Raw genomic sequence first — 15,018 nt, 5'->3', positions numbered from 1 at the left:
TTGTAAATAAATTTTAAAAAGCTAGTATCTGTCCACTGGGTGGCAGTATAAAGGAATAAACTCTCACTCAGCTACTGACAAAATGTGCAAATGATATGGAATATTTATTAGCAAGTTTAACGCAATTATTTTTCTTGAAATGATTAAAGGTGAATGAATCTTTCGTCCTTACTTGACATTGTCTGAGAATAACACGGCATGGTGGCGAATTAATGGTTTAAAGGGTCAGCTTTAATGAGAGCCACAGTAGATGCGGAGATTGGTGTCATGACTAATAATTAATAATATTGAAAATAATAATGACGATGATAATCATGGGCAATGCAGAACAAGCTTCTGATCAGTAGGTGGTCCAGTTACTCTATTAAATACATTGGCCATATATAAAAAGTGAACTTATTTCTGCACCATTCACCCACTTTGGCTGTGAATGGTGATGAATTAAAATAGTAATTATTTTATCAGTGTTTAGCTCTGAGGAACTTTGAACAGGGTCACATTGGGAACAAAAAAAAGAGAGACAAAATTGGACATCCTGGCTCTTGATCATGCTATACCTGGAAAAAGATGTCACAGTTTAGTCCTACCAACAGATGGCGCTCTAATACATCTCGGCTATACAGTATTACGTCATTGCCTGAAGGGCAGAATGACCCTAGGTGTTGCTTGAAAATAAAATGTGTCAGGCGTGTTTAATAAATCAAATATTATAGCAATCGACAGTTCATTTTCATCTAGTTGAATACATTTAAATAGTCATGTAGTTTTACCTTTTCAGTTTGCAGCTGTTGATGTAAAGCAGTGTTTTACTGACATATTGATGTATATATATTTCCTTGTTTTCAGGTGTTCTCTTAAAAAGGGGCTGATGAGTGCATTCAAGCCGTGAGAGGTCAAAATGACGTCAGTAGCCGCCGATTATGACCACATGGAGATCCAGCAGCAATACACCGAGGTCAACAACCGCTGGGATGTGGATGAGTGGGACAATGAGAACAGCTCTGCCCGTCTCTTTGAGCGCTCTCGCATCAAGGCCCTCGCAGGTAAGTAAACTAAAAGAGTATTATAATCACTAATTAATTTATACAATTTTAAATATAGTTATTACTGAAGATGGCTTAGTGGTTAGCACTGTGGCCCCGCACCTCCAGGGTCAACGGTTTGATTTCTTCCTTGGTCTGTATGAGAGCAGTTTGCATGTCCTCCCTGTGCTTGGTGGGTTTCCTCCAGATTCTGTGATTTCCTCCCACAGTCCAAAGACATGCAGGTTGAGTTAATTGGTGTTTTCAAATTGGCCATGATGTGTGAATGGAGATGCCCGGTGATGGATTGGCACTTTGTCTAGGGTGTACCTCTGGGATAGGCTCTAGGCCCCCCTGCAATAGAATAAAGCAGGATAGCCGATGAGAAGTAAGTGAGTGATGAATTGCTGAGTCTTGGACCACTTTAATGCTTTTTAAATTCAGTGTTATTTCTTTTTTATTTATTTCTTTTTTTTGCTTTTGCTTCTTTACATAGTTCATCTCCAACAAGATGAGTTGTTCGAATGTTGTTTGTTTGTTTAGACTCAGTTTGGAGTCCCAGTTTCTAATATAATGGTCAAAACCCCTTGTAATTAGAGAAACCTCATGAATATCTCACATGAAACCTCTGGATATGCGGCTATATGTAAAAAAACACAAAATGCATGCGTTGTTTTATATTAATGTTTAATATGTTTTTACTGTTTTGATGATGCTTGAAGCATTTTTAACATTTGAATCAGTTTAAACTGACAGTCTGTTCTGGTAAACTGTATTGTAACAAGAATGATCTCAAAATCCCAGCTAAGACCATTCTACAGTAATTATTTCATTTAAACCATTAGGAGTAACATAATAAAATGCAAAAAAGACTTGATGTTTTCTTGCCCACTTCAGTCACAGATTCCTTTTTGTGATTTGATTATTTTGTACATTCTGAGATGCTTTTCTGCTCATGGTTTTATAGGGTGGTCATTAGTTACTTTCTGTCAACCGAGCCAGTCTGGCCTTCTCCTCTGATCTCTCTCATCAATAAGACATTTCCACAATCCGAATTGTAACAGATGTTTTCTTAGACTAGGAAAAAGTCCCCGGATATAAGCAATTTTTGAAATTCTTAATGGCTCCAGCAATCGTTTACTGTCAGAATGACGATGTGTTTTTCCTTATTGTGATGTTCTATGTATACATTAAACAAAGCTCTTGATAAGTATTTGCATGATTCTTAAAATCATTGCTGCGAGCTGGTTGGTTGATTAAATGATCTCAAGAATGAGACAGTGTGCTTGCTTCTCGACCAGTGTGGCAGGGTGTTGTAGGACGCCATTGCTATTAGGAAATACTGCCCTTGCTGTGAAGGGTTGTACTTGATGAGCAACAGTTTTTAGCTAAGTGGTACATGTGAAAGTCCACATGAATAGCAGGACCGAAGGTTATGCTGATTAACATTGCCCTCATCATTATTCTGGCTTTGCCAGCTTGTCTTCGCATCCTAGTGCCATCTCTTCCGCAGGGAGATAATGTACGCACCTTCTTCAGTTGTGCCACGGTCCAGTTCTGATGCACATGTGCACATTTTTGACATATGCAGCCCCATGCACAGCATCCTAACTCCTTTGTATAATAGACAGCATTCACTTTTTTAGACATTAGTGTCAGGTTTCTAATTATAGTACCTTGGATCACTTTTGGTAGGTAAGAAACACTACATGACTTGATTTTCTGAAGACGTTTTGGCGCAATCATCTAGCCATCATGATTTGGCCTGTGTCAGAGACACTTAGATCCTTAGCTTGTCCTTTTTCCTGCATTCAGCTCATCATCTACAAGACTTCACTTGCTGACTAAAATATTGCGCCGCTCTACAGTTACCATTGTACTGAGATAGTCATGGTTATTTATGTTTTTTGTTGGTGGTTTTATTGTTGCGTCTGATCAGTTTACTTATAAAGTCTCTCTTCTATCCCAGGTATCCTTTTATCTCTTTTAGATGGGCTGTGCAATTGTATAACTGCTAAAAAATTAGAAATGCATGGTAGTATTTCAACTACAAGAGATAAAAAACACTTGCCATTCATGAACTTTTTTGCTAGTCTCACAGCCATGTCGCTGATGTGTATATCGACTCTCTGAATAGCAGATGATTCTACTCAAGTTCCATACGGGAATCTAAATAATTTATGTGTGCCTTAAATATGCAAGAGTTACTGAAGCTTCATGGCTCACGTCATGGTCTTATACTCTGCCAAGGCCTTTCACTGCCGTATGTTGCTGGACACAGTTGTTTCTTTAATAACTGTTTTGGATATTTTCGTTTCTTATGTCATTTAGCCTTTATGTCATCAGTTTAGCACAATTTTGCTTTAGATTTGCTTAATCATAGTTTGTGTGTAAAAATGTTGGAACTTTTAATACTTAAGAAATCTTCTAAATTTAGTTTGGCTAAATTAGCTAAAAGTGAGCAGTAAAAATAAATCTAGTTTAAAAGTAGGTGTAAAAATTCCAATATATATTGGTTCTATTCATAAAGGGAGATGTATTTGTTCTTTTACAAAATGCACCAAATGATAAATAAAAAAATTAAAAAATTCCTTACATTTGTGTTTAAATGTTAATGGAAGAACCTTGGTGAACTTCAGAACTCATCATTGCATTAGTCCTTGTTTGTAATACAATGGACGAAGCTCACTGCAGAGGGAAGCGAGTTCAGACTGCAAGTCACATGCGACAAGGTTGTGTCAGCATACGGCGGCTCTTAGAGGCGATTGCCGGTCGGGCCGTGCTGAATAATTAAAAACTAGCTTCACCCAACAAAGACGCTTTATTCTCCTTCCCACCGTCCTACTGCTTTTCCTTAAACATTCCCTTCATCCTTTTGCTGTGCTGTGCATAAACAAAAGCTGTAAGGTCAGCCGTCGTTCAATGCTTGATTAACAACATTATAGTGAATAGGGAACTGGATCTGATCCTGTTTCTTAGATGTGCGACATACTGAAAGTCAGATAGACAAATGGTTACAGCAGGGTGCAGCTGAATAACAGTGTGAAATTCTTCAAGACAGCACTACATGTTTGTTGCTGGTGGTCATGTCGAGGGCTCAAATCCAAATGGATGTCAAATGATTGAGGAAAGCATATATATCTTTTATTCTCAGTTACTGATGGAATGACATATTGCTAATGAAACAATTTTCAAAACCTTGTAAGAAGCTTATGAAGATTACATAACATTAGAGAAAAAAATATACTGATATTCATGTGCTGTGGTTTATTAAGAAGTGAAGTTGGCTGTTGGAATCACCATGAATCGCAGTATACAAATTGATCATAAAAAATCTAAAATGTCATTCATTAATTCATAAGTGGTTGGTGAAGTTTCGGGAACTGTTTTGAGTCGTCTCCTGTTTTAATTTCTTTTTTTTTTTTCTTTGCTAGGTAACTAGCTTTCTAGCTACAGTACTACAGTAAGCTAGCAGTCTATTTTTAAAACAAATACCAAATTTATATATGGTCCGAGTTCAATTCCTGCCTTGGGAGTTTGCATGTTTTCTCCGTGCTTGGTGGCTTTAGCTAATTTTCTAGAAAGCTAGTTTTTTAGCTACCTAGCTATGATACAATTTTAGCTGTTTTAATTTGAAATGATGCTAATTGGTAATATAGGAATCTCTTTTTTTTTTACCCCATCATTTATTCATAAAAAGTTGCTAAAGCCTTTTGTTTAATACCTGAACAAATTTCTTGATTGTGAATTGAATCTTGTTTATTTCTTTTCCTTTTATTTTATCTATCTTTGTGACTGGCTAGCAGCTCTCTGTCTAAAATGGTGGCTATGTGTCTAATTAGCTAACTTTTTTTTTTTTTTTTTAAGAGTAGCTTGAATCCTACTTCATTAATGAATTTTTTGTGATGCTGGTATCAGCTACAAGTACCTGAGTTTGTGAACAAAATAGTATGATTTCCTCTCTTTAACTAGCTACATCATGTGAAGCTGCTAGCTTTGTAGCTAATTCTCCATCTACAGTAGCAAGGTATACATTTAACTAATTTGTTAGCAGGTAATTTTGCTCTTTCATATGTTGACAACTAAATAAATGAAACTATTGAATTAGAAATTTTATTTTGCTAACACAATTTTTTAAATGCATTTTCCTCAGGTGTAGCTGGTGTGTTTCCCACTGCACAAATCATGCTTCAGTAAGACTATAGATCTAGTCAAGTAGTCTTTTATTGTCATTTTAACCATATTAAAATAACACTTGCAAAATTTTTTTTTTTGGGGGGGATTTATTTTCTACAATCTTCAACAATACTGAGGATTTCAAAACTATGAAATAACATGTGGAATAAGGTAATTATGTAACAACAACAGCAGTCAGTTCTTATTTTATGACGCGGAGATCATCTGTTCTGGAATAGTTCTTGAAAGAACAGTATTGTCAAATGCGTTTTCATAAACCTTCAAGCACCATGATTAAACTGGCTCTCATGAAGATCTTCCCAGGAAAGACTTATCTCTGCTGCAGAGGAGAAGATCATTTAGAGTTACCAGCCTTAAAAGTCACCAATTAACGAACAGCACCTTAGATTAGAGTCACATCTCAATATTACTGTAACTGTTCAAATGAGATTATTGTATATTTTGGATCCCTTCAGCATTGTTTTATAATGTAGAAATAATATTAAGAAGAATATTTTAAAAAGATTTGAATTAAGTTTTTCAAGCTTTTGACTGGTAGTGTACCTGTGGTTCTTGATAAAAACTCTGCATGGATTTTGTGTTTAATGGATATAGTAAGTGGAAGAATTTTGAGAACATATAATAGTAGGTAATAGCTATGTAGAAAATCACTTCCTGAAATTTAAGGTTTGATGAATTTCGACATAAATACTAGGCTGAAGAAATTAACCACTTTCTATGTGCTGATCTTTACTTGTTTTTTTTTTTTTAGCCCCTATTATTTATTTTGAGTGATTTTCTTCTAATTTGCTAAAATATATAATATATTTTTGTTTGTACAAGTATTGGTGTGGGTTTTCGAAACATGCATATAAATTGAAACAGATACCTGAGAACAGTGCTGCCTTGCTTAACTGAGCCTGTCCATGCTCTGACTGCTCCTCTTTCACCTCGGTTCCAATAAGAATTTTTGAGGTAAATTGAACCTGACGGCAAGAAACTGAAAACTGACGGGAGGAAAAAAAGGTCCAGGAATAAGTGTGTTTGTTCAGGAGAAATCGAGATGATGACTTGTTTTACTGGGCCGGATCTGAAAGTAAGAGGTTAGGAGGATTGACTTTCCTGAAAAGTGCAGCTGATGCGACGATGAGTGTGGGCTATTGTGCCGAACGCATCACATGCATATTGAGCTCAATAATTCCCCCGCTTTGTTCCACAACTCAAAAGCCACTGCATTTTTGTCTGGCCCACATATTCGTGTGCAGCATTGAGAAAAAAAAAGAAAGAAAAAAAAGAAGCGGGTTGCTCTCATTTTGTCGCCCCATAAAAGATTTGTCAGACTTCAGCTTAGTCAGTAATAAAGCCTTTTTATATCAACATTTCCTGCTGTCAAACATGAAAAATAATTTTTTTGTCTGTGTTAAGAACTCCAGCTGTGTTTGGCAGTAGACAACATCCTGCTCATCCCCCCCCTTCCATGGCAAAGTGGTGTAGCCCACCATCTCCTCCTTGCCTCTCCCTCCCACCTCACTTTATGCTAATTCACTACTGACATCACCATGGAACACACATCCCATGATAGGCTGCCTGGGCCAATGCCAAGCCCCAGGCTCCACCCCTTACTTTCTCCAGGCTTGTGAAAGGTGTGCTCTGTTTTGTTCAGCACTGTCTTCAGTGTATGCTTGAGTCCACTGCACATGCTCTCTGGTTCTCGGTCTCAGGGATGACACATCATGGGGGTGCTCTGTTTTTTTAACATTGTTGGAGAGGAGAAATCATGATGTCTGCTGGTCATTGAGCATCGTTTGCAGAACAAGCTGGATGCTTAGACAACCTCAAGACTGGTGTTTGTTGGATGAGAGGGGTTGGTAAGACGACACGTTACAGTACTTTCTAGGACGCAGATGGAGCTTCAGAGGGCTACAAGTATGCCTGGACCCCTGTCCCCTGGACCTTTATCACCTGGACGAGTTTCTCCTGGTCATCTCTCCCCTGAGCACCTATCTCCAGGTCCTGGACCATCGTACCAAAGCTCTAGTCCCGGTCCCAGTTACGGCGCAGCCGCTTTTAACTATAACCAGATGGAGGGTCGATTTAAGCAGCTGCAAGGTGAGTAAAGTAGGCTGTGGATAACTATAGGGATGGACAGAAATACTTGTCGGAACAGTACTTTATAACCCAACTATCCCGTGCTGATACTGTACCTTAGAGAGTGGAACGTGAGAGACGCAGAGAGCACCAGGATCAGAAAGACCTGACGAGGAGGTTTATCACCCTCTGAAATATTAATGAGAACCAGGAGGGGATGAGGAGAACTTGGGTAGTTCTCTGGTCTGTGTGTGTGTGTGTGTGTGTGTGGTCTGTATACTGTATGCACACTCATGTGTCAGGTTATTTAAGCATGTCTGCTTCTCTCTGGACAGTGGCAATATCACAGACATTACAAGAGTATGTTCTTGCCTTCACACTGCCCTGTGTAGTACATTTGGGTCAGCAGCCTGATAAGTTCCACAACTTACTGTATATAAAGAAATGAAAACAAATTAGTTTATAGCTATAAATAAGAAGAGAGAGTTTAAATTGATTCTTTTTTTTTTTTAGAACATTCTATAAAGTGTCTATTAGGAATAAGAGGAGAAGAAGATCCAGTAAAAAAGCTTTCCATGCCCTAAAATATAATTGAGTTAAGGAAAAAGGAAAAAATGCATTTGGTGTGCAGTGTTCCTTTACGGTCACAAGTAAACGGCTTTGCATCCTCTCAGTAGTAATATATGCCCATGTCTTTTTCGACACATGGGTTCTAATTAATCGGTGCTCTTTGCTTTTGGCATCTCTGTCCGAACTTTACCAGATGTCCTCGAATGCCTCCCTAAAGACTAGATCTAAAGATCAAGAAAAAATTAATACATTTCATTTTTTATTTCTACGAATTTTTACTGCAAAATCTACATGAATTTGTAGATAAGTTGGTAATTGAGATTAAATCAAGCTTCATATGTTTAAGGTGCATTTGATTGAGAGAAGACCTTAGGTATTAAAATTACCAGGGACCACCTGATACTATATTATCATAATACCTACAGTAGATGATATGATTACATTCATTATTATTATTTGGGGAGAAAAATCGCTCCTACCACACAGCTGTCTGCCAGTATGTAATAAGTTAAGTTGAGTGCACTACCTGTGGGATGGCAACGTTTTACCACCTTAAACACAAGCATATACTGTATAAACTAAAAATACTTTGGAGTTAGCATGTCGATCCATGAAATAGCATTCAAAAATCTTAATACATAACTGAACTGATTGTTTTCTCCCCATCTCTATAAGCCGTTAGAATGACAGTGATAATTATAATATATAATATATAAGAGAGACAGGTGAGTGACAAGTCTGATCATTGGAAATTTTAAAACCGCAAGGGTTCCATTCTGTCTAGTCCTCTACATCCAAGTTTTATCCTAGCAGAAAAGTTCTGCAGCAATAATTTTCTTGGAAATGATTACTGATAAGGAACATTCTTCGATATTGGGTAAGTTGTAGCCTTTGAAATGCTTTAAGTGATTGGTCATCCATTAATGAAGGTTTGTCTCAGGTTGCCCCCTGATTACCATTTCTTCCACTTCCTTCCACCGAGAAGTCTAGAACAGCAAGGCAGACGTTGGTGCACATCGGCACGCTCGTCCCCTTTCTTACATTTCTTCACTATGCCTCTTTTTCTCCAATGAGTTGAGCTTTTGGGTAACAATTCTCGACCTGACTGTCTGTTTAGTGAAAAGATGCCTTAATAACAGTTACGCTAATATAGTATGACTTTATCCAATCTACCTTCTTTACATAGGTCATGTAGATGAAAAAAAGAACAGATTATATCTTTCTTAGAAGTGAACAAGGTCATTTTAAGCATTCACTGTTCCTTATCTTTTTTTTTTTTTTTGTAATATTTAGTGGTACTGCTCATTTACATTGTTGGTTTCCCATGTCTTTATCTAACTAACTCAAAGTGATAAGGTTACCAGCCTGCGTTCAGATGATAGGCTGTGAACAAAGTCCAAGTTGACATTGACAGCTATACCATGTGGAGTTCCTTTTTTTTGGTGCTAGAACCCAACAGGAACCTTTCTTTCATCGTTCTTGCTGGTCGCTACACAAAGCCAAGCCGGGCATTAGGAGGGGGGCGGAAGTGTCACATTAAAAGAGGCGATTCTGTGTAGTGTAGTGTAACGGCAGCCAGAAGCAACCCGCTGCTAACCAGCTCAATGACCTTCTGTTCCACACTTGGCTTAGCACTGTCCTTTCATAGCTGGAGCAGGAAGTACTAGGACTGGGTTTAGACTGGAGCGGCAACCTCTCATTATAGAGTTTATTGGATCAATTTGAAGATAAGCCAAGATAACAGCCATGCTTTGATATAATGCATACTAAGAGTTTCTTCATTGGCTTGGGATGCCTTTTTATACTACTGTATATTTTGATCTTTCAGGATCTTACTTGCACATTGCAGGGACTTACTGTACAAGATCAGTCAAACGTGTATTTGCAAGTTAATCATACACAGATGAGCAACACATGGTGTTGACTATGGTGGAGAATTCAGTTCCTTAAATGAGTTTTCAGCCCCCTTCAGTGCTGAAGCCAGGAATTCTTTTTTGGAGCGAAAGAAGGAAATGTACTAAATAAAATCTTTGCATGGCTACTAGCTTTCAGACATAAATGAGAAAAAATGTATGATTCCAATTGGTTACTGCTTCTAATTGTAGCAGCTGGTAGCTGTTAAAAATGTCAATTAAAAAGCTGCGTAAAGAGCTCAGTTGATGCATAACAGTGCTTTTGAAGAAGGGAGAAACCCTTTATTTTCTGAATTTCTCATTCTTCACTAGGTTATTCACCAGTTTCTAACTGAGAGCAGGAGTTAAGGTTTTACAAGCATCCCCACCCTACTTTTCTTCCGTCCACTAGAGCTAGTGAACTTTTCATCTGCACTCCTCCCTCAACAACAGCTAAGTACCAAGTCTGACGCCACTAGGTGTGAGATCTTTTGCCTGCCCATAATTAAACCAGAAGGTTTTTGCTTTACTTCACCGCTGAAATATGTCAGAGGCTCTATGCAACAAAATACTGTGCCTAGAAGCAGTAGTTAAATCGAATGTACAAAGTACTGTATAGCCTTCCAGATCCAGCCTGGGATCCTATCCAGTGAGCAACTACTGATCAGTAGGACTCTATTGTCCACCAATTATCTTTAAGATTTAAACCACTGAAAGGTGAACTGAACGACATGGCTCACCGGCTGTACACCGGTAAACAGGTGACAGGATCATTGCCACCCAAGGCTTACCCATGCCCTTGGGGGTAAAAGGTCGGTCCGATCCCACAGAAAATCCCAATGCAGCTTAAATAGCTGAAAAAGTCAGTGCTAGCCATGATTAAAAGGCACCAGAACACCTAGTGCTCCACAACTCACCACGCACAGGGCAAAAGGACAAAAGTCAAAGATCCGAAGGCTACCAACCCAACCTACAAATTCCCCAATCGAACAAGCAAGTCCGGTCCATTGAGGCCTCACCCTACAACACACATCATCCAAAAGTTGCCAACATGCTGGTGCCTGGTACCACAGCCCACACCCAGGGGCCCTACAGAGTCACAACCAGAGGGGCCAGAGCTGGACCAGTGACACCAGGGGAGCTCAAAACCTTGATTGTTTCAATGTTGAAGTTAAGATCAGGGGATACATTATACACATCAGGTTAAAATTCATAAAAAAAGGCTTTTTAAAGAAAATCTTACAAAGGGTCTGTTCTAAAGCTTTTTAAAGGCAAAAAGTTTTTAATCTGAATCTTGACTTGACTCTCACTCTGTTTATTCTGGTCCCTGTGAGAGTGTGGGAGTTTCATATTTGCTTTAAAATCTTCTGCCCGATCCATAAAGCAACACAGAGAGCGGCCAACACAGGAACTCTTTCAGCAGTACATCTAGCGCTTTCTGCTTGGATCAGATCAGTTTACTTCTTCTTGTACCTTTCAGCAAACACATAATTCACGTCTACTACTTTAACAGCTTTTGTTCCAACCGATTGCACATTTTTTTATTGAGGGGAGTCGTCATGGCTGCTAATGGCAATGAAACCCTTCTCAGACATAATGTAGCTGTAAAAATATTGTTTCTTGTCCACGTGGAGTCGGTGTGAACAATGCGGACACTTGCGCAATATTTATGATGTGTTCAGAAATAATAGTTATTGTCATCCTGAGAGATTCCGTGCATTCTGTATGATGGACGTCATAGTGAGTATGACTGGTGCGGAGTATTGGGCCTCTCAAAATTCCATTCCGTATACGATACTCGGTACAAAAATAGTTTTACTTTAGTTTTAATTTTACATGAATCATGAACATCAGTATTAGACTGCATAAATGTCAACAGTGCCATAGCAAGCATATTTAATATTGAAATCCCTTTTTTCAGTGTCACCCAGAGTTGTGTAATATATGGCCGTTTTACCATCTGTCAATTTATTGCAAAATAAAATGTTGCACATTGTTTTATATTTGATTAAAGATTAAACTTTCTTTCGGCTGCTCTGGTCAAGGGGTCGCTATGGTGGACCATCCATTCCGCACACACCTATGGGATCGGTTTGGAAGGATGTCCTTCCTGATGCAACCCTCGTATTTTATCCGGGTTTGAAACTGGCATGCTGTGGCTGGGTAGTATATGGTGTGGCAACATACCGATGGTGGGACTCGAACCCGGATCCTCAGATCCCCAAACCAACAACCCAGAGCCTTAGCTGCCTGAGCATATACTCCACTTTATAGTTGAAAGATTAATAAAATAAAAAAATCGATTGATTGATCTTTATTAAACCCAAATGCCCAAACTCCAACCACGGTCCCAAGTATATAATATATACTTATATATATATATGTGTATATATATATGTCCCACAAAAAAAAAAAATATATATATATATATATATATGTGTGTGTGTCTAATATATATATATATATATATATATATATATATATATATATATATATATATATATATATACACAGTATATGGCTTGATATCTCTTTTAACAGTCATGTCATGCCTCTCAAAAAATAATAAAGGTTTGTATGATATTGTGATTTAATATGGTTTCACTTAAAAATTAAAAATTGGCTTTAATCCTGACCTCTGCGCATCTGTTATTTGGGATGGCTGCACTAGAACTTTTACGGATATATTTCCACACAAGTACTTTTAACTTTGGGTAGTCATCATTGTCAGGTCTATAGTACATATCTATTAGACAGTACTGACTGTTCATATTCCCCGGAGCACTTGGACATTCATCCATTCATCTATTCATTAGTACCATTCACAAGTGATATTTAAAACTGATTGGAATAGTGGGTGTTTTTTTTCCTTCCTTTTTTTCTTTCAGACGTCTAGTTTTAAAATTAGTCACCTATAATAAATCTTCACTGAAAAGAACACTTATGATACTTAAAATTATGTGCTCCTTTATATTCCTTTGTGCATATGAACGTCTTACTTCAATCCAGACTTAGACTCTCAAACGTTTAAAATCGTGTATCATTAAGAACATTTCTTTCACAAGAAAGGATGTTTGCATATGATCTGATTCGACCAGTGTTACAGGTTGAAATGCATGGTACGCGTCAGAGATCATGCTACTAGAAATTTTCTATATATAATATAAATACTGTAAAAGTATAAACTTTTATGCCTGAACCATTTTTCGACCAAAAAAATGTTTCAGGGTTTTGCCTGCTTAAAAAAAGAATCAGGTGTGACAAAGTCCTCAAGAAGGCCTGTGGCTGGTTCTGCAGCATGTTCAGTAAAACTTCCCTAATTTCCTTATGTAAATTTACCACAACATGTACAGTATATATACACACAGTATATACAAAAGAAAATTACACACTTCATGAAAAGTAGTATGATGTATATTATATTAATATAATAGTCAATAATATTATATTATTATCATTAAGTTTTATATATAATAGCTAAATTAGTTCAGTATTGAATTATTTTATAAAAAAGTTTTTAGTTTTTTTAGAGACATCCACTGCAAGACATTTGCACAGTACTGTAACAGAAAAACATTTGTACTCAGAATTGTAATGATCAGCATAATTAGGACAGATGGGATTCATTTTATTTATTACATTTGGCAAACATGATGTAATGAAAGAGGGTAGGTTAAGATGTTAATATTAAATACACATCAGCAGTGCCAAGGTCCAGTGTGGCTGCAGGTGGGATCAGGTGGGAAATAAATACAAAAATAATACGTTCTATTGGTGATCATTTATTATAAGGACTCAATATAGACTTTGCTTATTATCATTTTTTAAATTATTATTATTATTATTATTATTATTTTCCCTAATTCACCCTCAGCTGATGTGTTGGTCAAGGGCCATTCATAATTCTAAATCTTTTCCTCTGCTGTATCTAACTCATAAACTGAAGCTGAGTGCTGATAAGTACAGCAGGTTTAAATTAAACTGTCAACTGTTTGTATTTTATGTAATGATTAACATGGCTGTCTATCTGTGCAGCATTTTAAAATCTCAATTTAAATCATGCCCTAAACAATCCAGTGCACAGTGTCTTCTTATACTGTACAATAGCATAGGATTAATGTGTGTTTACATTATATAGTCGCTATGAATAAAATATAAGCAGCTGTGTGAAAGAGCTGCATGTCCAGTATGCATGTATGCAATAATTGAGGAACTCTTGGCTAAATGGTAGAAAATATTGTAATCACCATTCTGCGCATAGACGTGAAAAGCGATAAGGTTTTAGAGTCCTAACAGTATGTCCTATGACATGGCCTTGTTAATAGGAATACCTCTAGGCATGGTGTCAAAATCACTGAAACTTTTTCAGTGTCGGCTTGCAGAGCTGCTTCCTGGTTGACTGTTGTATTTTTGTGTCATTCTGTGTAAACGCCATTTTAGTGTCTATGTAAACGAGCAACAAGTAGGCGGACAGGATCTTCTTATATGAGGTCACAATAGGGGAAAATTTAATTGGCTTGTTTTACTCCCTGATCAATACAAAAAATTTACAAAAAACAAAAAATGTCTAAAAAGTGAATTTTGCATTTAAAAATGTTAAATCTTTTTTTTTTTCTTTAAAATTTTTTTATTTGTTTTTTTAAGGAAGTTGTAGGTTTGTTAAGATGCTAGTCAGAACATTTGTTTCACCGCATCAGATTTATAGAGCCACCTGGGATGATTCAACCCACAACTAAGATAAATATTTTTTTATTGATGCCTTTCGCCTACCTGCATGGACAGCCTTGTGAGGTGTGTATAAATGGAGGATGCAGGATATATCTGGATGGCCTACATTGACAGTAACCTCCATTACGCTGTCCTTCAAGGGATCAATTCCCCTTTAAACACTGACTTCTCATTTCTTTGTCCTTTTGACATAAATAGATTTTAAGTACACCATGATAGACTTATACAAGGTATCATTTTGTCCTGTGATAGATACCATAGAGAGTGTTGAAATTGCGTGTCGGCGCGGATAAAGTTAAGAGAATTCCTTGAGCTCGGGGCACTTTGTTAAAACTCACAATGTGCTGTGATATGTGACTTGGTTTGCCTGCTTTGTGACGTTTTGATGCATCGCCCGGGGGGAATTCCCTACCTATTAGACCAACCGGGCGCTATAATAAGATTTCTGTTTGTTAACAACAATCTGAGATATTTGGCGTTGAGACGCTACTCAATAAACAGCATGTGGTCAGCTCCTGATAATGTCATCCCCCATTTCAAAT

At 37.4% G+C, this 15,018-nt stretch overlaps 1 protein-coding gene across 2 annotated transcripts in view; it reads left to right on the top strand.

The window, feature by feature from the left end:
* Positions 1-15,018, top strand: part of LOC128508369 (spectrin beta chain, non-erythrocytic 1-like) — a 78,941-nt gene that overhangs the window by 18,367 nt on the left and 45,556 nt on the right. The window contains exon 2 of one of the 2 annotated variants that reach the window (XM_053479656.1): positions 847-1,043. In XM_053479656.1, the coding sequence (XP_053335631.1) occupies positions 899-1,043 (145 nt within the window). In that variant the 5' untranslated portion in view covers positions 847-898. Of the gene's footprint in view, positions 1-846; positions 1,044-7,024; positions 7,308-15,018 lie in introns of those variants that run through there. The other variant, XM_053479655.1, reaches the window with a different exon arrangement.

Source organism: Clarias gariepinus, chromosome 20, assembly GCF_024256425.1.
Source record: "Clarias gariepinus isolate MV-2021 ecotype Netherlands chromosome 20, CGAR_prim_01v2, whole genome shotgun sequence".
Taxonomy (NCBI): Eukaryota; Metazoa; Chordata; class Actinopteri; order Siluriformes; family Clariidae; genus Clarias; species Clarias gariepinus.
Note: the sequence above shows the minus strand (reverse complement) of the source record. Positions and strands in the feature narration are given on the sequence as shown.